Source organism: Neopsephotus bourkii, unplaced genomic scaffold (genome assembly GCF_033783945.1).
Source record: "Neopsephotus bourkii isolate Nb327-2 ecotype Australia unplaced genomic scaffold, CSIRO-AGI_Nbou_v1 NB_659, whole genome shotgun sequence".
Taxonomy (NCBI): domain Eukaryota; kingdom Metazoa; phylum Chordata; class Aves; order Psittaciformes; family Psittacidae; genus Neopsephotus; species Neopsephotus bourkii.
The window spans coordinates 6,682,287-6,707,524 of record NW_026901158.1 but is presented as its reverse complement, the minus strand read 5'-3'; the positions used below and the strand labels follow the sequence as shown (position 1 = coordinate 6,707,524).

Here is a 25,238-nt window from a genome sequence, read left to right as displayed (position 1 = left end):
GGGAAGATAGAAACTGAGAAAGCAGCTAAAAGCCTGAAAGCCAGCTCATTCCAGACCACCAAACTGCCCCACAGATAGCTAGTGGTCCATAGACAACAGTTCAGAAAGCAATGTTTTAAGAGAAACTGAAGCCAAATAAGAGCCATTTAAAGCAAAAGCAAGCCCTCAAATTCTACAGACAATTTCATGTGTCCAATAGAGAGCTGTTTGTGCCACTAAACATATAAACCAGCATTTAAAACAACTGCATTTGTATAGCTAGCATTCAAAATGGGGACGCTAACTAGGCTTTTTATGTCTTTCTCTGGCACCTAATGTCATTAGTGAGAATTCAGTTATGCAAAGTACAGGCTCATCACCAGTCAGTCTGGTCATTTATACTTGAACATAGAAAAGATTACACACTAGAGTGGTAAAGATGATGGTGCTGGAATCACTCATTAGCAGCCTTTTAAGTAAAGTTAACAAATAAAACAACATTATCTATTCATCTTCTAAGACAGTAGCATCCCCTCATTTGCCAGTAACTAGTGCTTAGGCAACTAAGACCATTTATGCATACTGGAGAGTTTTAAATAGTAATGTAAAAATATAGACGTGCTTGAGTAAAGTCAAGCACAGTGCATGCTGAACACAGAAAACTGGATGTGACTTCTGTAACTCCACAGGAGATGCTGCTACCAGCATCGCTGAGCACAACGTGTATGGCAGGTCATTCCCATTACTCTCCAGAAACTATGGGTAGCTGAAAGAACAGCACTGAAAGGCACTGAAAAAAGGTCACATAATACACTGTACACAGTTATTACAGCAGGGAGAGAAGTAGGAAAGGAAAATGAAAATGATCTCCACAAAAGCTCTATCTCTATTTTCAACCAGATTCAGTGGTGTAAGCATGAAACTGGGGGAAACGAAACTAGTCAGGGTGTGATTTTTTCTATATTCTTGCTTCGCATGGTCCAGTTCCTATGGAAATGAGCATTTCAGCTGGAAACTGATCAAACCATAGTGTAACACACACTTGAAAAACATGGATTACACAAGGGTTTATATAGATTCAGTTACACAAGTATTTTCTCCTGCATGAAAAGTGACCTAACTACTTACTATATGGCTCATCTCAGCACAGTCCTACAAGTAGTTACACTGGAGTAACCCAATCAGTCATCCACAGGACACAGGCCCAGACTCCCTAAACTGCACACATAGAGCAAACCTCTGTCCAAGCAGCTTAGCTGAAACAGCAAAGGCCACAGAGCATACAGTAACGTCCATTCAGAATTAAACATGTAAAACAATCCTTGTCACTCCAGTTCCTCCACCTCACTTCCTCACAAGTAATTTTTACAGCAAAGAAGTGCTGTCTCCTCCACCATAATGCCTTTCACTAACACCTATCCGTGGCCTTTCACACTGCTAGAGCACATCCTGAAAACAACCGTTTCCTATGGTAAAATTCCCTCTATCAGTAACTTTGGAGAGGTTTTTTTGCTTGTAATGGGTTTTTCTCAAGGATTTCTACTGATAGTACGTTTCCTAATGACTTAATTGCTTGATAGACTAAAATGGCTCTGAAGGTGCCTTGTCAATCTCTCAGGTAAATTAGACAGTGCCATTATCTAAATTCACTTTAGCAAAATGACTTTATTCTCTTCTCAGATAGAAATACTGTCAAAAGCAGTGCATATCCCTCATACTTACGTATTTTCCAGCACAGATGTTCTCTTTTCTCTTAGCAGAGATGTGTGCAAATCCCCTTCTGTGTCATGTTCACTCATTCCCATTCTGCCCAAGTGTTTGCCAGGTGTATCATGTTCAAATTGAAGCTTATGTGGACTCCTATAATGTCTGTTTGTGCAGAAACTCTCTGAATAGCCTGATGGAGTTATCTGTTAAAAAATTGCCAACATCTTCTTATTACAGAGGTATGTAATGTTCTGTTAAATTCAAGGCTGTAATCTTTTTGTAATCAGGTTTTGTAATTCCTGATGCTTTTTATCTACATTAAGAAGCATCCACAGACATTTCACTTACTATTTATTAATAGAAAAACTAATTAACATCTATTCCATATGATTAATTCATAGGGATTGGTTGTTTCATAAGTAGTAAGTAGATTTCCCTGAAGGTCTTTATCTATGAAGGGGTATGAAACTTCTGGAATGTTGTCTGCAGATTGGAGCTAACTTTTTATTAGTTCCCCTTTGAATCAGCTGTCTATAGCACAGATTCTGTCCTGGGATCTCCAGATGCAAGCCCTGATGGACAGGACAAGATGAAGCTTGAAGTACCTACAAGCTGCCAGCTTCTTACATGCAACACCATAGAGATGTCTTAGCAAATTTTACATGGGATCTCTCCAGTAATTCAACCCCATTTAAATCAATTGAAGTCTTCAAAGAGAATTCATATAATTTCTACCAGCAGATACCAGCGACATGAGATTAAGATGCTTAACGGTCATCAAGAGAACCTTTACAATACGTCACTTACCTGTTTATCCACTTCACATGGGAAATCCGAAGGTACTTGAGGGCATACCTAGTAAACAGAGGAACACAGAAATCACACATTTCAAAGAACAGAACATCATATTCTTCATGATTACTAACCAAAATGCTCCATTTTGTGTCATATTTTAGCCTGTTTCAACTTTTAAACAAGAAAGGTTCACCTTTATTTGCACTTTACGATCCTCTAAAGTCCCTTGCAACCTGAATTATTTTATGATGCCATGATGCTTTCTATTACATTGCATTTAAGTGATAGAATAAGAGCACAACAGTTTCCTGTATGCATGAAAATGCAGTCATCAAATAATCAAGACATCAAGTATTTCAACCGTGAAGAAGGATCTACAGCATTTTTTCCTCAATCATAGCAAGTGAACCTTATACAATTTGAACTACAGGCCTGACTGCAGTGGAGGCTTAAGATCAGTCTGTGTGTATGCAAAGAAACAACTTCAAGGGACTGACATCCCCATTAAGGAAGATTATGACTCAAACAAGAGAAAACAAGGACCAGAACAAAACCTGTCCTGACTGCAGAAGCCTAGCAGCAGAAAAAGCTTTCAGAACCTCTTTAGGATAACGATTAGTTGAAAGCAAAATCAGATACCAAGAGAAGTATGCTTTGTTTGCAAGAGTGTTCTGACAAAATCAGAACTTCTAAAGGCATGCAGAGAGAAGAGCACTTTAACATAATGAACCCAGAGTGAAGCCCTACCTGACTGACCCTCTCACAAAACTGGCTGTTCTGCATCTTCCTGGCATTGTCACTGCCTTCAGTCTGCATGACAGGCTCCTCTGTTGTTTCAGGACACTACACAAAGTATGGAATGATGTGAAAATGTAGCACAACAAAAAATACCATGATATGAAACATGCATAAATAAGTCAGTGATATGTCTTGAAAGAAAAATAAGAAATGGCTGCAATACAAAGTAACAAACACTGAATTAGGTTCCTTCAACAAGATCAAAGAAAATTAACACAGACCCAGTGTATTTCACAATACAATGAAACTTTGTCTTATACATTCCTTCATTTATATTTTACCCTTTTATTTATATTTAAATTTAACCCTTTCTCTTCATTTATATTTAACCCTTATTATTTATACTTATATATAACCTTTTATATATATATATTTATTTATATAATTTATATTTAACCCTTTCTCTTCAGAGTTTACAAAGAACATAAAAACCTTCTGGGAAAAGTCCTCTGTCTCTTCATGTTCTCTGCCTATTTTATTCACCAGTTTCCAGAATGTATTTGCATTTGGTACACGATTTATGCTCCAGCATCCAAAACATAGATGCTTTTAAAACAAAGCACATGTAGCTTGCTAGACAGTAAGATTTCCTGTAACACTTCAAGTTACAATCTGCTGTGTCTTGCCCAAATATGCCAATCTGTGGCAAACGGTGCCAAATCATCTTTTTTCCATTTATTTTCCACAAGACCCAATCCACGGCCCATCACTAATAATTCCTGAACAAAAAAGAAGGAAGACTCAAGCCTTTTTAGTAGCAGAACTGAAGTTCCTGACATCAGCATTACTGGCAGGAAGGTGAGAATCCCTTTGGTTTGCTGGATAGAATCACAGAATGGTTTGTGTTGGAAGGGACCTTAACGCCCATCCAGTTCCAATCCCCTGCCACGGGCAGGGACACCTTCCACTAGAGCAGCTTGCTCCAAGCCCCTGTGTCCAACCTGGCCTTGAACACTGCCAGGGATGGGGCAGCCACAGCTTCTCTGGGCACCCTGTGCCAGTGCCTCAGCACCCTTCTTTCTTCCTTATGTCTGATCTAAACCTCCCCTCTCTTTAGATCTTTGCTGCTAAAATCTCATTAAATAGTAGAAACATGCAAAAGTGATGGTGAACATTAAGGATGCTGTGTCTAAAATGCCTAAACCATAGTAGGATACAGCACTAACAGAGGACTCAAACCTGCATTAGTCTTAAAGCACTTGTGGCAATAGTACAGCACCTCTGGGTTTAACAGTCGTATTTTGGTGTGACTGGGTGAAAGAAAGATTACCTTAAGGAAAGCAGAATCTTCAGCATAGTTACAGCAAATGGAGTTCATAGGCAGAGAGATTCACAAGATGGACTGGAAGGAAAGGAGCTGGTGCCTAGGGGTCGTGCATGTGATATTTATAGCTTTGAGGGGTACACAGCACAGGGCTGCAACTTACGGCAGGAGAACAGAAACCTGCTTCCTCTGTACCACATGCTGGAAAGTCTCAGCTCACAGCATGGCAGTGCAACCACAGGAAAGCAGGATTCTGCAAGGGGCATAAGTTTTCCTTCTTAAGGACAGTGGGAATTGACTGCTTGTGTAGGGTTTGAGTTTTAATTGAGTATGCAGAGAATGTACTCACATATATATATGTGTGTGTGTGCATGTATATATATATATATATATATGAAATAAATGAGAAAAGCCTTATCTTCCTATCCCTCCAGCATTAGCAGCTCTAATGGTTTAAAGTATGAATTTTAAAAGGCAGAAACCGGATGGTGCAGCATATTGATATATTTGCCTCTTGCTATTAAAAATCTATATTGAAAACTAACTTCCACCTCGTGATTGAATTATTTTGGTATCTGCACTCAGACTTGGTTTTCTAGGGCAGCACAAAGTAAAGACCATCTGAAAAGGGGAGGAAGACACAGACAGGATTCTGATATATAGCAAGGGCATGCATTATAAGAAGATCTTTTTGTTGTACTCATGGGATGCCAAAGGTGCAGTCATTTTAGCTATTATAAAGAAAACTGCTAAGGTTTAATCTTCTTTGTGTATATTCAGGACAAACCTTACACTTGTGTATTGAAAATAAACTTGTTTCCATATACACCTTTACCCACCCAATGCAACTACTTTTTATACTTCAGCATTTATTAGTATAGGCTTTTCCCAGGCCAGTATTTGGTTTAGTAAGTGATGATACTTAGACTGAAACTATTACACAGGACCACTGGGTTATAGAACACCGTTCTAACAAACGACTGCGGTTTGAGCCTGGTCCTGTGGCTGAGATGCTGGAAAGAAACTTGCTGTGCTCTAAGGAATACAACCATAATATTAAAAGAAAATAAGTGTCCTAAGGCCAGGAAAAGAAAAAAGCCTACCCAGAATAAGCTGCTGTTTAAAGTATTTCCTTGGAGACTAAAAACCTTGAGAATGTTTCTCCTAAATGAACCACTGATATGCTTGGTTTGCAAAGATCCCTGGAGCCCTGAAGGCTGAAATCACTGAGGCTGCTTCTCTCTGAGAAAGCAGATGTTCAGAGGACAGTACAAAAACAACCTTTTTCTCTCCTCCTTCTCCCTCCTAGCATGAACATTAAGCCAAGACCCAGAGTCCTAAGGGCTATCAGACCTTAGGGAAATGCCCTTCAGAGGCACCAACATGCAGCTTCATCTGATCTGTGCGCCGAAGCCAAGGAAGAAGCCAAAGGAAAAGAAAGATGGGTACATTGTAAGAACAAGAGTAGTATACATCTTCCTGTGCCTGTCCAAATCCCTCATATAGCACATACATTACTGTCAGCTCAGCACTACCTGCCAGCAAATTTGAGCCCAAAATACACATGAAAACCAGAACTTAGGGGGGTTTTGACAATAGTTATTAAGATGTAAAACACACTGCTGTCACAAACCATAGCCCGAAATCCAGGTTGCCTTTTATTGTCAAGACTGATCAAATGATACTTTTTAAACTAAACACTTAATTATAGCTCCTTTCACTTTTGAGCTCCGTAGTGATATTATCATTCTGGCATGGTTAAAATGGTTAAAATACCCTATTTTATTTTCCTATTTCCTTTACTAGAATGTTGAGGTTTATTTGTAATTTAGAAGCTTCACTCTGTCATTCTACATCTAATTTCATGTAGACAGCTTCTTAAGGAAGTAGCCCTACATGTACTTTTCGCGCTGAGACAAACACAGGAGCACACAGTATCTTGTCAGGATAATCTTTATTACACAAGACACAAGCATCTTTGGCGTTAATTATGGCATCAGTGGGAGTGCAGCACCCTCTGCAGGGTAAAGGGGCAAACTGCCGCATGTATTCATCTATAGGAAGCGCAGATTGCCCACAAGCTTTTCATGCAAAGCTATTACAGGAAGATGTAATCCGTTATTTTGATAAAAGCTATGGCATCTCTAAAGGTCAATCTATGATTTAAAACGTATTTCAATTAAAGGTAGCACCAGCATGGCTTCAAACTGAAAAAGCAAGAGTATTTTGTGACTAGAGGCTAGAACATTCACTAGAATCTACCAGAGCCTCCTTCACCATTCACAGCCAGCAATCCAGGACCCAAAATGCTTCTCACTGGAAGTATTTTGCCACGACATCTTCCTCCCTACAGCTAAAACAAGTCTTAGTTTTGGGCTAAAGAGTGAAACACCCAGCAATGATTACTTCCTTGCACCTCTCAGCAATCTAACTACATGCTGTCCGCTTCTCCATATACTTCTATACTCTATATGGAGGAACAGCCAAGTATTTGAGTGACCTGAAGTGCTCTTCTCTCTTTTTTGGCTACAGTGAACTCTCGTTTTGTTGATGCAGAGGAGATGTGAACAGAATTAGACAGCATCAGAATGACTCTTGAACAGTAGACAAGCAGACTTTCAGTAATAACTAAAATGCTCATGAGGCAATCTCCCTAGTTATGTGTTTGTGAGTTTAAGAAATCTTAACTTGTAAGGCCATAGTTTCCAACCATGTTATTGAGGTACCATGTTTCGCAACTCAGCAGCAAGAAGAAACCTGAGGGCACCTCACACCAACTAACTGATTTGAGAAGAAACATTTCAGTGCAAGGGAAACCAGCATTACAGGGAAATAGCAGCATTCAGAAACAGCCTTGATCTACCTCAAACACCCTTTATAACCACTGTAATTCTGAGTAGTTTCATAGGACAACCATGTTCAAAGCTCTTGAACAGACATCACTGTCACAGAGTAATGTAGACTCGTATCAAGAATCACTGAAGGTTCAGGTTAGAAGGGACCTTAAGATCACCTAGTTCCAACCCCCCTGCAATGGACAGGGACACCTCACACTAGACCAGGTTGCTCTAAGCCCCATCCAACCTGGCCTTGAACACTGCCAAGGCAGAAGACATCATCTGCAGAAGAAAGTGGAATGTCTTTATTAGACCAACTGAAATACTTGGGAAAACAGACCAGCTTTCAAGCATAGAAACCTTTTTTCAAGTAAGAAATGGTTTATAAACCATAAACTCTTTTGCTAATGAGCATCCCTGAACGTACTGAAGGGAATATGTTCAGAGATAAAAGTGGTATAACCCCAGAACGAGACTGGGACACAATCTGGGGCTCAGTTTATTGAAACCTGTTCAGTGTAAGGCAAACTTCTTCCCTTCGATTACCCACCCTCAGATTCTGAACGCCTGCCTACAATTCAGCTGGCCATAAGAAATGTAAAACTTGATTTATGTTCACTCCTAAACAACCATAGTCAAAGTAATTCTTTATCATAAATGGGTGCATGGATCGGAGGTCACTGCACGGGGTATGTAACAAGAACAAGTTTCTGAACTGCAAGACTGATTTACTGGCTGATAATGGTCTGCACATTTAATCTCTGTGAATTTCAGATCTCCTTATGTAGAACGGAGAGAACATTAACTTACCTCATGGTTATTTTATAACATGCCATATTTACCAAAAGACTTGAAAATCCTGGGATGGAGTATGCTATAGAGAAGTAGAAATTATAGACACCACTAACATGATTAATAAAGATGCATGAAATACACGTCATAGGATTCTCAATGCACAAACCTTTCTTTGGAGGTGCTTCATGATCACTAAAATATGGTACTGAGTCTGAAACAACTTTAATCCAAGTGTCTATCATAAAACCTTTGCAGCAAGCCAGCTATCTTTCAGCTGATTCTGAAGCTCATGTGGTGGAACAAAGACTAAATGGTTCATAAAAGGCGGATCACAAACCACAGAGATGAAAACTTCAAATCCTTTCAGGACTACCCAACCGTACCTAAATAAACCTTTTTGAGAGAGATACACAGACTCTAAAAGAAGCAGAATTAAGCCATTAGAAACAGTAAATAATAGACGAGATCAATACCTTTTCCTTAAGTTCTTTGAGAGACAGATGGTCTATATGTGGGCATAAATGGTCTTGCTCTCTTAAACAGATACTCATATAAGATGTTTGATCGCCACAGAAAGAAAGTGTTTCATCTGTCAAAATAACCAAGGATAGGAATTATTTCAGAAACTTATTTGCAGAGAAACACAGCATCAAATACAAAGACAGGACTTTTCAAATAAGAACCAACTAGTAAAGTCTGTGGGAGGCCAGTTAAAATTCTTCAAACCCCAAAATAAGCTTTCTGCTTAATCGAACAGATTTTGCCCTCATATCTCTGTGCCGCTGACATGCAGACAGGCTCTATTTTCTGGGGCTCTATTTTCTGTGGGTATCAGGATGAGTTCTGAATTATAATTTGCATATTTAGCATTACAATTAGGAATAATTTTTAGGGAGGGGCAGGAAGGCACGAATAGTTATTCTGGTTTAACCATCTTTTCACAGACACAAACACAAGGTCTCAAGGTGAAAAGCCAGGTTACTGAACAGAGTTTGCTTTGGGGTCAAAAGATTGCATTAATTGAATTGAGCATAGTTACCTATTCATTTCCTCTCTAACTGCAGGAATGATTTGTTATGTTTCAATAAACACCTGTTCATTTACACTATAAATGACAGCTAATTCTATAAATACATCTCATTAGATAGAGAGAAAGCGTGTTTAAATGAGGACAGAGGAGACATCCAAATCCTCTTCCCACCTCTGACACTGATCCCGTGGCTGCTGCAAAGACCCAGAGCTTCACAAATGACTCCTAACGTTCAGAGCTTTCATTCCTATCAGCCCCACCCTCAGCATAACTGCTCTGGGAAGCCAGGAGTATCCCCAGGACCCTTTTGCCTACCCTAGTTCATCATCTCTGTGCTGCTGAGATTGGAAACTGCAACAGCAGAAGCTTACCTTTTGTCACCTAGCATAGCTGTCAAGAGAGTGATGCTAAAATTGAAAATCTAAGTTGAAAGGGGTAATTGAACAGGCTCTACTGTTATTTATATATCCCCTCATGAATAAAACAGATACCTCTGTACAGATGCAGTAAACTATATTTAACTACGTCCACTTCAATTATTCTTTTCTATATCTAAGTGTATACTAAAAACACATCCAAAGAAGTGCAATAAAAAAGCCAGAAGATAAGATATATTTAAAAGCTCTACTATTTATGAGTTACAAAGTAAAACCTCTGGCCATTTCTTCTTTCTCTGGAAGCACTTCAGGTAGGAGGAGTTTAGCCATTTCCTGAGACGAGCTCTTTACCAAGTGTTGTGAAATCATTACATTCCATGGCCAGAAAGAGATCCCATGGCCACAGCTTCACTTAAAGGCAGGAATCTCTTACTCCTACAGAAAACAGTAAATTCTATGGGTGCAAAATTGTAGGCAGCTTGAAATGATCACTGCAGGAGAACTGCCACGGAATTGCTAACATTTGCTGCACAGAAAGAGCAAAGCTGTCCCTCCCTATATACCCTGATTGCTCAAAGACATTCTGTTACAAATCCTCCACGTAATTTTCGGTATAGAAAGCTGCACAAAAGTCTTTTCCCACCTTTTTCTTCTCTCAAACGTTTCTTCTCCATCACAGCAAACTGTAGTAAAACCAGTTTTGTGCAAGCAGATCAAGGAAAGGGATGAGCTGCTGTATACAGACCTTGTCGGGTTTTAATGTTCTTAATCTGATCTTCTAAGATCTTCTGGAGATTCCGATTATCTAAAACAGCTTCTTCTAGTTCCTTTCTCAACATGATAATGTTGTTCAGTTCCGTTTGCAGGCTATTTATACTAAAGAAACGGAGAAAAAGCAATCTTCAGTTTTCAATGTAAAACATTCTGTTGTGGATCTCAGCATGTTTTATACATAGGCGCTTCCACACAGAGCCTGTTTCCCATTAAGCCATCACTAGTGTGTAACCACACAGTTACAGCATTTTGATAGATAGACACAAACAAATCTCTATATTGAAAGATGAGATTAAAAGTTTACATATATGACCTTATCTTGCTGTTTGGAGCTGTACTGCTTCTATGTCAGCTTCAACAGACATATTCCACCAGCCAAGTGCTGTGTAATTCTATTTAAGGTAAATCACAATTGCTAACTTCTGAAAAGTCCTGGGTTCAGCAGTAGCAGTCCTTTTTCTCCTTAGTAGCTGGTGCAGTGCTGTGATTTTGACTTTCAGCCTGGGAACAGCACTGATAACACCGATGTTTTTAGTTGTTGCTTGGTAGAGTTTACTCTGACCAAGTACTTTGTGAGTCTCATGCTCTGCCAGGGAGGAGAGGAAGCCAGGAGGAAGCAGAGACAGGACACCTGACCCAAACTAGCCAAAGAGGTATTCCATACCACAGCACATCATGCCCAGGAGGTAAAACGGGAGGCAGTTACCCGGAAGGGCAAGATCACTGCTTGGGGTCAGGCTGGGTATCGGTCGGCGGGTGGTGAGCGGTTGTATTCTCTTCCCTCATTATTTCCCTTATCATTATTATTATTGGTGGTAGCAGTAGTGATTTGTGTTATACCTTAGTTACTGGACTGCTCTCGTCTCAACCCATGGAAGTTACATTCTTTCAATTCTCCTCCCCATCCCTCCAGGAGCAGGGGGAGGAAAGGGGGGAAGAAATATGGCTGCATGGTTCTGATTTACGGCTGAGCTTAAACCACGACAATGCCCAAAAATATCATTAGCACATAATACTGATGGCTCTGCGCATTCCACGATATGGTGACCATGGAAACTTTGTTCCCTTCCCATACTATACTATACAGTCTAATGCTCCACTTAAGATAAAACCAAAAAGATTGTGTTTCATTGAAAACATGACCCAGACACAACTGTTTTATTCCTTGATTTATCCAACAGGCTGTAAAAGGACTTTTTAAGGTCTAAATCGTCTCTACTATATTATTATTATTATTATTATTATTATCTCAAGGGGGTGTCAATACCAAAATTTACAGGTTACAATTTGTTAAGGTAAAATAATTCTTTCAGCAGCTTCATTCCAAAGTGGCCACTGAGGCTCTTACTTGAGCATCAGCCACTGTCCTCAGTGTCAGCACCTCTGGCTGCCCCTTGCTGTATCTTCCCCAAACTGTTCAAGAATACCAATTCAGTTCTGATCAGTCCCTAAAAAGACTTAAATACACTAAAAACTGAAACTGTAATATGAAATAAAGTGGATTTAGTAACAAATTCAGTGTTACTGAACTCATTGTATTATTTACTTCACTCAGAACCTCACTGTTTGAAATTAAGCTGCTGTCAGATTTCCAATCCACAGCACTAAATGCCAGAGAATTGAGGAATCTTTACAACAGATTTAAATCCGTCTTAGAGGAGACTCTACAGTAACATCCAGCACATCATACTCATGTGAAAATAACAGCATATTGTAGAAACACATTAATCAACAGGCAGCATGTATGAAAAGCCTCAGTTTGTCTTCTGACATGACTGGTGTCAGTGTTTCTAGCACAAGAAACTACTGCTTTAACCAATTCTCCCACCTTCAAGGGGATCTTTGAAGAGAGAGCTCTCTTAAATGCTCAGCAAAAAATTAAGAATCAAACCAACCCCACACATTACGAGAAGCTAAGTAAGCACATTTCCTCCTTTTCATGAGCTAAAGGTTTTATAAGAGAAAGCATTTATTTCCCGCTTGAAGAGACACAAAATGTCTTGGTCCTGACATCCAGTAGCTTAGCTTGAAAAATAACCATCCAGGTTGCTTAAAATAAATAACGCCTAGAAGAAGATATGTCAGCAAGAAAACAGATGTTTGCCTAAAATCTGTGGCACTGCTGATGGCAATTACACAAATGAGGAAGTGGAATTTATCGGCAGGGCTTGTTTATCAACTACCCAGAACTCTGGGGGGGCCAACTCTTCCTTGATGGGATTAACAGCACATCTCAGCCCACAAAACTATGAGGAGACATAAGACAACCTGCCTCCAGCTTCCAGCTCTGCTGCTGAATCACTGCACACCCTCTGCAAATCGCTGCTCTGTGCATCCTGTAACTCAATGGCAAGAAAACAAAACTAATGATCCTGCTCCACATTCTATAGAAGTTAATTGCAAAACTCCTATTACCCTAATGATTATAACTACAGTTATCATTTTCTTCATTTGAAAGTTATTCTAAGAAAAACTAGTATCAGAGCTGTATTATTTTGTTGTCATCATTCTGAAGTGTTGACAACCACCTTACCCACAGAACATATTTCAAAGTCAGGTCCCACCTTCTTTATAAGACATTAAAAACAACTGACTTGTCCTTCATTTGGTGACTATTCAACCGAAAAGTCACAAAATATATTGCTCTTTTCCCAGAAAGAAGAAATAAAGTCCACAACCATAGAATCATAGAATCCCAGAGTGGTTTGGGTTAAAAAGGACCTTAAGATCATCCAGTTCCAACCCCCTGCCATGGGCAGGGACACTTCACACTAGACCACGTCTCCCAAGGCTCTGTCCAACCTGGCCTTGAACACTGCCAGGGATGCCGCATTTACCACTCCTTTGGGCACCCTGTGCCAGCACCTCACCACCCTCACAGGAAAGAACTTCTTCCTTATATCTAACCTGAACTTCCCTTGTTTCAGTTTGAACCCATAATCTGACTTCTATCACTATTTCTAAGGAAAAAGACTCTGGTACTTAGAACTGCTTCCAAGCTGTGGCCAAGCACAAGATGGCATTACAATTAATGTGCTTAATACAAACACCAGATCTTACCCACTCTAGTGGTATTCACTTGATAGTTTCCAAACTGTTGTGGATTATAAACCAACTGCAAAATACAAAGACACATCCCCACAAAGCTGGCAGGTACAAGCCATTGCTTTCAGCAGGGAGACTAGAGGCAGCTCTGTAAATACCGTCAAAACCAAGTTATTTGTAATCATAAAAGTAATTTTTTTCTCTAAAACACATTTATTTTTCCTAAAGGCTAAGAATTGTCTTTATTTTACCTTAACATGTCCTCCTCAGCTGCCAAGCAATAATAGGCTACAAAGTAGGCCACAGACTCCTTTCTAAAATATTGTATTCTTTGATTCTCAAAGGTTAAAAAACACTTGCTCTGCCATACTTCTGAACGCCTTACATTGAAGGCATACTATGCAAACTTCAATTACTCTGTTTTGTTTAACCTTCTGGTTAAAGAAATCTTACTCACTTATGTTCCCATCAAAATCCTCACAGTGTCACGTTTAAGATAAGCATTATCTGTATTTCAGGAGTAAAGCACAAGAAACCATCCAGCACCCAAAAGTTCACTGTGAATTGAGTTTTCCCCCCTATATTCCAACACAGCTGACTCCTGGAACCCTAAGCTGCTTGCTTTGGCAGCTAAATGGAAATGTGGCTCATCTGAGATTTCAATGCAAACACAAATATTTTCAGGAACATTTAGGTAATTTACATAATAGAACCTCACTTACACAAATATTTCTCTTTTACAGCTCATTTTACCCTTATGAACAGCTGACAGGTACAAACTTCTGCCTTTTGCCCTCTGAATTTAGATTATCCACCACAACAGAAACAGTACTCACCTATCCGACTCTTTGAAGGTCTTCACTAGCTCAGAATAAATATTTTGTTCTTTTCTTAAAGCAAGCATCAGCTTTTCATATTCAGCTTCTTTATTTTCCTAGATTAAAAGAAGAACATACTGAGCTTACCGTGTCAGTTTTACATTTGCACATCTACAGCTATGTGTGCACCTGTGTCCTGAAGAAAATGTGAAGTAAGTACAGTTCAAATCTGCTGAACAGGACTGTCCACCTCCAAAGCCTAATCTGAACCTGGAAACTGCTCATGATACTTAAAACCAACTATTATTAAAGGAGGAAAAATACTGCTTCACTATTTCCTTATTATGAGTCACAGATCTAAACAGTGGTTCAACATTTTTATCACAGTCACAGAATCCCAGGCTGGTTTGTGTTGGAAGGGATCTTGAAGCTCATCCAGTTCCATCCGCTGCCACGGGCAGGGACACCTTCCACTAGAGCAGCTTGCTCCAAGCCACTGTGTCCAACCTGGCCTTGAACACTGCCAGGGATGGGGCAGCCACAGCTTCTCTGGGCACCCTGTGCCAGTGCCTCAGCACCCTCACAGGGAAGAGCTTCTGCCTATGAGCTCATCTCAGTCTCCCCTCTGGCAGGTTAAAGCCATTCTCCCTTATCCTATCCCTACAGGCCCTTGTCCAAAGCTCCTCTCCAGGTTTCCTGTAGCCCCTTTAGGCACTGGAGCTGCTCCAAGGTCTCCCCGTAAGAAGCCTTCTCCAGGCTGAACCACACCAGCTCTCGCTGCACCCCCCAACCCAAGCATCCTCACTTCCAGTTTACAACTCAAAACCCCAGGAACAATCTGGCAGGAGGAGAAGGGGGAGAAGGGAAAGCAGACAAACGCAAGCTCCAAGCACATCCTTTAGAACATTGTCCTAACAGTCCTCTCTGTGTTCTGGATAAAACTGGCTTTCTTTGAGGGAAGGGTTCCTGCAAATTCTGTTCCACTTCTGAACAAAAAGGACTGTATTGAGCAGACAAATAAAGGATGAACATGTCAGATCCACTCGTTGAGTCAGCTTTCTGCACGCTCAGCTGGGTCACTGCAAGCTGCTGCTTTACTTGTGCAAAGAAAAGACAATTGTTTGCCTGCAGTCTTGCTCACAGACAGTATATTATTATTATGTGAATAAATCCAGACACTTGTGCTCCATTCTCAGTAAGGAACCACTGATTTCCCCAAGATCTTTTCACTCCAAAACAACGACATGCTCCCTTTTCCAGCAGGAGACAAAAAATGCAGCTATTTAATGGAGTATTTGCTTGCACTTATTACATAAAATACCTAAGAAAGCTATCTCAGAAGAGAAAATACTGGGATAGCTATAGCAAATTTAGCTGTATTAATGTCAGACACCTATATTCTGCCTCTGTTTGAAGAGCAGTTTTGCTTCTCTCACTTCTCTCTTTTGACTGAAAGCTGAAAGGAAGAACAAAAAAGTGCCACAGCTCAGGTGGAATCTCAGCTAAGGAAACTCTCGAGAGATACTAAATCATTAGAACAGATCATTAACAAGGAAGAAATCTACACCTGGGAGTGTGAAGCAGCTGTTATTACTCCAACTGCAATTCCTAAGGAAGGGATCACAACAAAAACCCAGCTCCAATAAAACCTCGTTAAATCACACTAATGATGCACAGACTCTGTTAATTTGGGGAAAAATCAGTATTCTGCAAAGCAAACAGCACAAAAGCAAGGACAACTGTTGTTTACTTTTCATTATTTACACTCAGATTTAACAGTATGCTGGCAAACGTGGTAAATAATATTCTGCAAGTGTAATCAGGTTTGGATCAAATTATTGCTACGTGTCAGATCCTACTGCAGAGCAAGCACCATCCATCACCTAACGCTACGGACTCTGACCTTGCCTTTGTGCACGTGTATCCTGTTAAACCACCGTCATTCCCAATGGTATCTGGAGTTCTAACAAATGTTTCTAGTGAAATGGATATATTAAATACTGTTCTACGTGTAAAGTGCAAAGGCTGCATGGAGAACTCAGAGCAGCCTTCCAATATCTGAAGGGTGCTACAAGGCTGCTGAGGAGGGACTCTTCATTAGGGACTGTAGCAATAAGGCAAGGGGTAATGGGTTCAAACTGAAACAGGGGAAGTTGAGATTAGATACAAGGAAGAAGTTCACTGTGAGGGTGGTGAGGCCCTGGAATAGATTGCCAAAGAAGTGGTGAATGCTCCATTCCTGGCTCCAGCCAGGTTGGACAGAGCCTTGGGCAACATGGTCTAGTGTGAGGTGAGCCCACCATGGCAGGGGGTTGGATCTGCATGATCTTAAGGCCCTTTCCAACCCAAACCATTTCATGATACATATCAAGTTTATTATCTAGACACAGAGATGAGGAGCACACACCAAGGCCTTCTGCTGACTCAGTGCTGAGGAATACAGAGGCAAACTGATGGAGGCGAGTGATCCAGATCCATCTTGATGCATTAATCAAAAAACCTCACAGAAACCCCACATTAAAAAGTATGTCTTACAGCCTGAATGAAGGAGTCTTATCACGATGCTGGAATCTGAGCCTTTCAAGAACAGCCACTGAACATGAAACACACAGATTGCAGTTTAACTAGGAGAAAGTTTGATCACAACGACACCATTCAATGACGTAGCAAGCCACAGGAAGAAATAAATCTTTTGACTTAATTTAGTCGGTTAACAGTCTGTTAAAAGTTCCAGTGAACTCTTCCATATGTCTGATACAAGCTCTGCAATTATTACTGAAGACACGACAGAGCCATATCCTAATTAAAAGCTCTTTCTGAAGCACTGGCAAAGTAATGTCACTGTGAAGAGTTTACAGTACACAAATTAGATAACGGTTGTCACCAGTTGTTCAGGGTCTGTGGCTGTTGTATTATCAAAGCAGTGTCATGCATAGAATGATGCTCCGGCTTCCTGTGTTGCTTTGAGAATTCACAGGTTAATTTAGTTCTACATTTGCACCAAAATCTCAGGAAGTTTGTGAAATTCTCCCTCTTTTTCCCCTGCATAACAGGAGACATGAGCTGTTTAATTCTAAATGTCACAGACTACACACAAATTAGTAAACTCTACATCCAACTAGGTAGACGTTAGGAAAATCATGAAGAGGTGTTCTTGATTTTACAGACTCTCTCATGAATAATAAGGATGAGGAGATACAGCCTGAACATGGGGGGTTTTTTCCCCTGTACATTATTACTGTCATTTCTAAATAAAGCGTAGGAGTGAATTACTCCAATCAACTCCCCAACGGTACACAAAACATAAGGCAGCTCTGTAACTTAAATAGACCGTAATGCTGTGGGAGTTAATGAAACATTAAACCTCTTGACACATGGTGTGAGGGAAAATGTGTTAAAGGAGATAGCTGCAAGACATCCAGGACCATATTGCAGTGAAAGATTTATATTCCCATGAAAGGAGGCAATCTAACACATTAAAGTCTATATTTAAGTCTGAAATACTAATGCTAAGCAGCAGAGGTGTAAAACGTAACTTATTTTCATTAAAGGTTTCTCAAATTGTAAGCAAAGTAAAAGGTTTATACCTCCATCATAAATAAGTGATTGGCAAAGTTAACTCACTGAATATTCTGCTTACAACAACCATTAGGATCATTCCAAAATCCCTGAAGGTTCGAGGATGATGACTGAGAGAAGACCACCACCTACACCTCATCACTGATGCTTCCACCCATCTATCAGTACTAGAACTTGGTCGTTTCTTCTAGTACTGCAGTAAACTTTCTGTATTGGCTACCATAAATGAGACAATTGCTAACGTTACAGGCCACCAAGTCACATATCTAAAGAAATATAGAGAAATCAATTTAGAATTAAACCTCCTATTAGTGTGGCCCCATACTGCAGTATCACTGTGTGCAAGATTACACCTGCAACACAACAGCACCCAGAAGCACAGCTCAAGGACTGAACAAGAGCCACTTTGCTCAATTTCCCTGCTTTTCTCAGTAATAAAATGAACCACAGAGGTCTAAAAATCTGTGTCAGAAATAGATTTACCTAACAAGTACTCCAACAAAAAGAGCTTTGTAAGGAATACTGGTTGTGAGAGAAGAGCATTAAGCACTAAACCAACTAGTTTCCAAAATTATAAGGAGTCTATTTGCAATTCTGCATTTCTTAGCTATAAAATAGATTTCATTCCAAGCTTTCATAGATGTCAGAATCAGCAGTTGCATGACTACCCTAATTATCAGTGTCCTCGCATGCTCTCTCTTCAGCTTGTGACAGTGGCTCAAGAATCCACTCCCAAATTAGAAACTGTCATTTATCTTCCCTGGCCTGGCCAAGGCACCCAGCAGAGCTTTGGATGTTGGTTGCTTTAAAAATCTATCATTAAATTCAAATGAAGTAAAAAGATCTGATGAAAAGCCAGAAAGTTCTGCATCTCTCAATTCAGTTTCTTCAACTTTCGAGATCAGTGAGGCCAGAGCAGCTTGGTTTCTGTTCTCTCTGGTGGGGAGCATCCTGCTGGGCGTTTGTTGAGAGTTGGTGCAGCACTGGAAAGTCATCAGAGGCCAAAGCAGCCAATGAGAGCAGAGCTCTGGGTAACCTGTGTCCAAAACCTCCTGTTTAATATGCCAAAGCAGGTTCTTAGGGAGGTATCTTACACAGAGCTTGGGCTGCAAGGACAATGGGTTGTGATTAGGTATTGTTCACAGCCACTAAGTGAACCAGCAACAGAGAATAGATGGTGATTAGAAGGTGGGTACTGGGTCATTAGCATGCAGGGCTTCACTTGCCCCTGTTCTCTCCCCTGGTTACATACCTGTATTGGAAGTGGGGTGTACAGAGGAAAGTTAGTGTTTGATTTTCACTGATTCTGCATGATTTTCCATCTTCCTCTGGGACAGAAGTTACGTGTGTGCACTGCAGTTTGTTTTAAGAGTTAGAATTTCTACTCAGACTTCACAGACTTTATTTTCTCTGCATGTATATTCATATATACTTTGCTATACTCTGCTCTGGTACCCTGGCAACAGCACTGCAGCTCCTTTACTCTGAACTTGTCATATAACCCATGACTCAATGTGTGCTCACACCTACCTTGTTTAGTAATAGTGCCCATAACATATTAAGTGGGTCATCACTAGTGTGTTCAGAATGTGACATAAAACAGCACTTATGTTTCCTTTACTATTGGCTCACTTAATTTTAAACTTTGTTGAGGAAATCTCATTCATGACTGATATATTACTAAAGAAATTAAATAACAGTACATATATAGTATGTACTACTCAAATCCTTTTTACTTTGCCTGATGCTTTTGGAGACCTTAACATATTAGGCTGCAACCACCACCAAAATAAGACAAGAAATGTACCTCCAAAAGCAGTTCTCAATAATCTGTACAGATAACGCACTGATGGAGTCAGCAAGTGATTAAAAAACTTAACAGTACCTGTCTTATTTTAGTAAGTTTAGTGATGCCAAGGATAAACTCCTCCAAGTACAATATTATGTATTTTTATGATGGTAGACCAATACCATCACAATCATACAAATCATGTTCAGCAACTGGTAATAAAACCATCGCTATCTTTATAGTAATACAGAACATTTGGATATGGTACTGATATGAAGGAAAACCAGCCCCTTACAGCAGTGAATTACAATGTACGTGAGTTCACACTTTCAAATCTGAAGTTCAAATTCTCTTCACTTTGAAGTCAAGGTCTTTATCTGCAAATTATCAGTTATGAAAAAACTGACCTCCAACTCTCTGACTATCTTGATGATTGACTGTTGAGACTGTGCAGCACATTTTTCCTTTACTAAGCCCTCATTTTTCAGTTCAAGTTCTTCGTTGGCTCTCAGAAGGTTCTTGTACTTAGTCAGGAGCTCCTGCAATTCCACATCCTTTTCTTTAACTGTTCCATCAAGTTTCTAACAAAAGAAAACAACCAGACAGTTTTACTCTAGTTTTATATTGCAAAATAGGCAAACAAGCAAAATTTAAGAATGATCAGGCACGTGTTTTTTACCACACAAAGGAAGAACTCAATTTAACATAACAGAAGCAAGAAAAGATCCAACTTTCTCCAGCAATCCAATCTTTCAAGTATTAAAACCCAAGGCATGTACCTTGGTCTCCAAATCAAGTTGAGAGCAACCTCAACTATTACTCTTTGCATTGCTGGTTGAATACCATCAGAACTTTCCAGGGTTACATCTCTAGCTACAAGAAACTCTGAGCAGGGGTCCATTAACATTCAGGCAGCTCCTTCCTATATGTCATTGTGAATAGGCTCCAAAAAAAAGAAGATTAAATATTTCAGTATCTCTACCTATTCCTCAACTCCCAGTTTCTGCACAATAAACTGACAATCAAAGGCATTTCAGAGCTTTTAAAGTATCTTACCACAACAGTGAAAACTCTACTAAGTATTAGTAAAGCTTTCTTCCTCCTCTGTCCACACGCTTCATAAAACCCTAACAAGAAATCTTCTTGAATGCCACACACTATAATTATATCTCTATTCTTCAAATACAGTGTTATAGAAAGTGAAGGAATTTCATCCAAATCAATAGTAATACCAAATACAAACGTGATTTTGTATTAATTTCTCATACAGAAATCAAATTATAACTTTCAACTTTTCATTTCAAGCCTACCTACCTGAAGCAGTAGATCCTTTTGACTGATGCTGTCTGTTAGCTGCTTGATAACTAGTTCTTGGCTCTGCAGCTTCCGATTACTTTCACTCAAAAGAATATTGTAATGATGTTCGAGCGCTTGCTCTTTCTCAGTCATTTCACTGTGTAATTTCTCCAGTTGATTTCTAAGATCCTACAAAACAAGCGAAACTGAATATTCAGCAAATCAACTCTTTTAAAAGTTTAAGCCTAACAACCCATATTATTAGTTGAACTTTCCATTGCTTTAAACTCCTCCTATCACTTAAGAGTTTGGAAAGGGTATTTAATCCAGGCTCTTTCTCTTGGCATCAACACAGCATGAAAGAGAACTTTTAGATGAGGTGTCAGTGCTGTCTTCCAGGTTGCTATTGTTTAAATGCTTTTGGTACAGAATGACTGGGCTCCAAGGCTATCGGGAATATCATGCACGTACATGTTGCCACTGTCAGAATGAGCACTCGCTTCTGAGTCAATTTACTGCCTTACTAGAAATAGGAGAAAATTGGTTACGGGTGATTCAGTTTGTCATTTGCTCTTTTTCTCATCACACCATGAAAATTCTTGCACTAACATTGTATTACCAGTTCCTTTTGCATCAAACAAAAGGTCACAAATGTTAAAACATTTTCTTTTTGGCAAGAGCACAAACTTCAAATGACCACTGAGGTCAGATTTGTGATTAGATGCTGTGGAGAGAACTGCAGCTCGATTCTGGCTCTGTTAATTACTTCCTGCAGCTCCAAGATTAACTGCATCATCTCCACAGCTTTGCTCCCCATAAGCCCATTTTGCCTCCAAAAGACAGAAACAAGCTCTTTCAATAACCATGTGCAGTAGCAAGTCCAGAGGACTAAGATCTGTACAGACCGATGAGGACTACTGCAATTCAGAAAGAAGTACCTCCTAGTTCACAGGAACACACTGGAAGCACACCACTGTTACAGCTTTCTCCTTTGCATTCCTGCAGATCCTGTTCCCATTCACTTGAAAACCCGCCATCTGTAGTTACCTATGGGGTTTCAAAGCCTGACCACCTAACAAAGCCTTGGGTTCCAAGCAATAACAGCAAAGAACTCCTATTCCTTACACTTGCCTAAGAACTGGCTTCTCTCGTTTCATCTCCTCTCCCACCACCACCATTTGTGTCACTTCAAACTGTTTTGCTGGAATCTTCAACCCTGTCAGCTGAAGGAGGCACAGCTTGTATATACGCTAGCCTCACTTGCATATATACTAAGAGCCTCATTGTATAAGCTCTTATTCCCCAAGAAGATCCAGAGAATTTTACTGCATGTGTAGAAAAAGAGAAGTAGGAACTTGTAACAAAGGAGCTGCTGTTTGAAGTTAAACAATTAAAACTTAGAGGAAACTTTATCCCATCTAACCTTCTCTTCAGACCCATAGAACCAGGTAACACAGCCTACACCTTCAAATAAATGTTTTCCTTTTATTCCCAAAGAGGGCCCATTTGTGAAGTACCATAAGCCCTTTAAATAGTTTGCACATATGGTAGTCACCTATCAACTTTACATTTACCTCCCATGGGATCTCAAATGCAATAGCTGCTTCCCATTCTAAGTACAAAGAAATAGTACTAGTGACACTTTAATTGCAAGCTCTTTACAAACTGCTTTATGTCCTTTTCTTGGCTTAATTACCTTGCTTCATGCAGGTTCACATCAAATCTTTAACATCAATTTTACTACTCAGTGTTTTACTTCTGTTTATTTTGCACATTAAATGCAAATCGTCATTTACAATGCCTTTGGTTTACTTGCTTCATTACCAGGATTCAGCTAAAAAATCCCTAATAGCTCCCCAAAAAAACCCTTGAATGTTATTCAAGCAATGATTAAGCTTAGACCTTCGGTTCTGAAAACTAATTAAGTCAATTTTTTTCAGGATCAAAAGAACCACTTCCTTAACTAAGAAAACTGAAGAGTTGCAGAATCAGATCCCAGGTTTGTCTATATACATAAACTCTCAAATAAGTTTCTATTTCTTCCTAACTACTACCTATAACCTGGAATGTGACAGAGCTCTCTTGGAAACAGTGCAAGGTCTGTTGTTTGGCTTCAAGGTACGGAGCTCTTCAAGGGGGTCACATTAAGCCTGTTCACATAGAACATGTTAATTGGAAGCAAAGGATCAGCTGCAGTGTTACAATTGTCACTGCATTGCAAAGTTCACTCCTTGGCTTTCCATTTGTACATTGCTTTTATACTATCACATCACTGAGAGGCTTTAAGTGAACACATTACATGTTAGGTAACTTCAAAGGAACACTTTTGATCTCTGCTATAAGTTCAAGTGCCCAATACTCTGTGCCTTCTCATTATGAAAACAATATACAGCTTTAAGAAGGAATGATGATAGACATGCATAGATAGAAAAGATGCTGTTGTAGTAACAGTAGTACACCCCCTATCATCTACTCTCAGTCATCTTGGTGTACAATGCTTGTCAGGTACAGAAAGCATGCCGCTGCCTTGAAAGCAGCAAAAAATAAGTTATGGCTAGGTTTATGGAAAGAGGTAGACTGACAAGGCATACAATTGTGGAGTAAGTAAAACAGCCTGCAAGAGACTTTCAATTTGCAGCTACTTTGTCTCTACTATTACTGCCCCCAGAGTTCCCTAAATCCTTCCCAAAACAAGCAAGGCTTGAGAATGAAAATTATCTTCTTTGCATGAGCTGGAATTCTGTAGCACAAAACTATCCATCACTATAGCAGGTTGCTCAAACTCATTGACCACTCAAATTGTCTGGGAGAATATCTATTGGTTTCTATACATTGAGTTGCAAGGATAATATAGTAGCTACAGCTCTTAAAGCATAAACTTTGCAATTCCCTCTGCCAACCTTTTTCCCCAAGAGACTTTTCTATGATTAATGATAGTTGAAGTAAGAAAATGAATGTGAAACACTCTAATATAGAAGACCAGAGCAGATGCCTCCCCCTCCTTGTCAGATGGAAAACAGTTTGGTGAATAATTGAGTTGTGAAGCTCCAAAACCTCCCTCTCAGGCTTAACTACAGACAGGAAGACTAAATAATAAATTCTGCCTAATGAGTTATTCTGTATTTCCCCAACCAACTGATCAAATATGAATACCTAGTAAATACACTCTAATTGTCTACACTTAGGCCTGGAGAGAGAATGGGTACTTGAAGTGTTTATTCATGTAAATGTGAACAAACTCTTTGATCAAGAAGCACTGAGTCTCTGTTACAAAGACACTAACATGGTGGACACAAGCAACATTAAAGATGAGATTATGTCTGATCCTCATCAATCAGATGTAAGAATATATATGCCCAAAGTTTCCGTTTTCAAAGAGGATAAATTGAATCAATGCTTGACAACAGCTTCTGCCAAGTACACAACTGGAAGAGGGTTTGCTTCTAAAGTTGACCTAGTAAAAAGCCAGTGCATGCACCCATACTGAGACAGGGATGCTGTCCAAGGACATCTACACTCATCCCTCCAGGACAGTTCTGATACTGGGCCCAGTCTGTGATTTGTATGATAAGCTCGCATGTAGCAGTCTTAACTTAGGTCAACCTTCTTCGATTCCAGGACAGTAACACCCAAATCATCTCCAACCAAACTGGGTTTACAACAGGGAAGAAGAACTTTTTCTGGAACTCAAGTTTTAAAGGTTTTTTAATAGATACATGCAAAAAAGTGGGTTATCCCAATTACAGTATTGAAAAGTCACTAAAAATTTCCCTGTGAGTGAATGAAGAGCCAACAGAGCAGCTCATTACAGATGTCAAGGGCATTTTCTGCAGTTTACACACATTCAGGCTGCTTTTATTCTAACAAAATAGAAACACTGATGAATAGGTATTTTGGAGTATAAATAGAACTGAATTTTTAAGGCTGTCTCATAAAAAGTTTGCAACCGATCACTGAAGTGCTTTTCTATTTGTCAAAGAGCAAAATATCACAGCATATTTTCTTCCTCCCACATAGCTACTACTTAATGGGCAACATTTCACAGGCAATGGTGCTGTATCCAAATGTACCAGCAACTCTTGAAATTGAAGCAGCTGTTCTACAAGGAACAGGAAATAGGTTAGGGATATAATTTTTATAAGACTGCTCATCTTTTGGCAGGAATGCTTTTCCCCAAGGAACTAGTCATTTACATGAAAACCTTGGACGTAATGGAGGCAAATAGGTTTCTGTAACACAAGTAACTTTGAATCCCCTGGCAACTCCCTACTCAGCCCTATTTTTCCTGCCTTTGCTATACAGAGTTATAGCCTAATTCCCCTGAAAGACAGAAAAAGTTCTGAATAGCGCAGACA

General features: G+C 39.7%; 1 protein-coding gene across 1 annotated transcript in view; it reads right to left on the bottom strand.

The window, feature by feature from the left end:
- Positions 1-25,238, bottom strand: part of CDK5RAP2 (CDK5 regulatory subunit associated protein 2) — a 79,576-nt gene that overhangs the window by 33,789 nt on the left and 20,549 nt on the right. Inside the window, 9 exon segments of the mRNA XM_061352332.1 lie at positions 1,702-1,889; positions 2,494-2,541; positions 3,229-3,324; positions 7,628-7,662; positions 8,624-8,764; positions 10,328-10,458; positions 14,238-14,335; positions 19,995-20,168; positions 20,902-21,072. Coding sequence (XP_061208316.1) covers positions 1,702-1,889; positions 2,494-2,541; positions 3,229-3,324; positions 7,628-7,662; positions 8,624-8,764; positions 10,328-10,458; positions 14,238-14,335; positions 19,995-20,168; positions 20,902-21,072 — 1,082 coding nt within the window.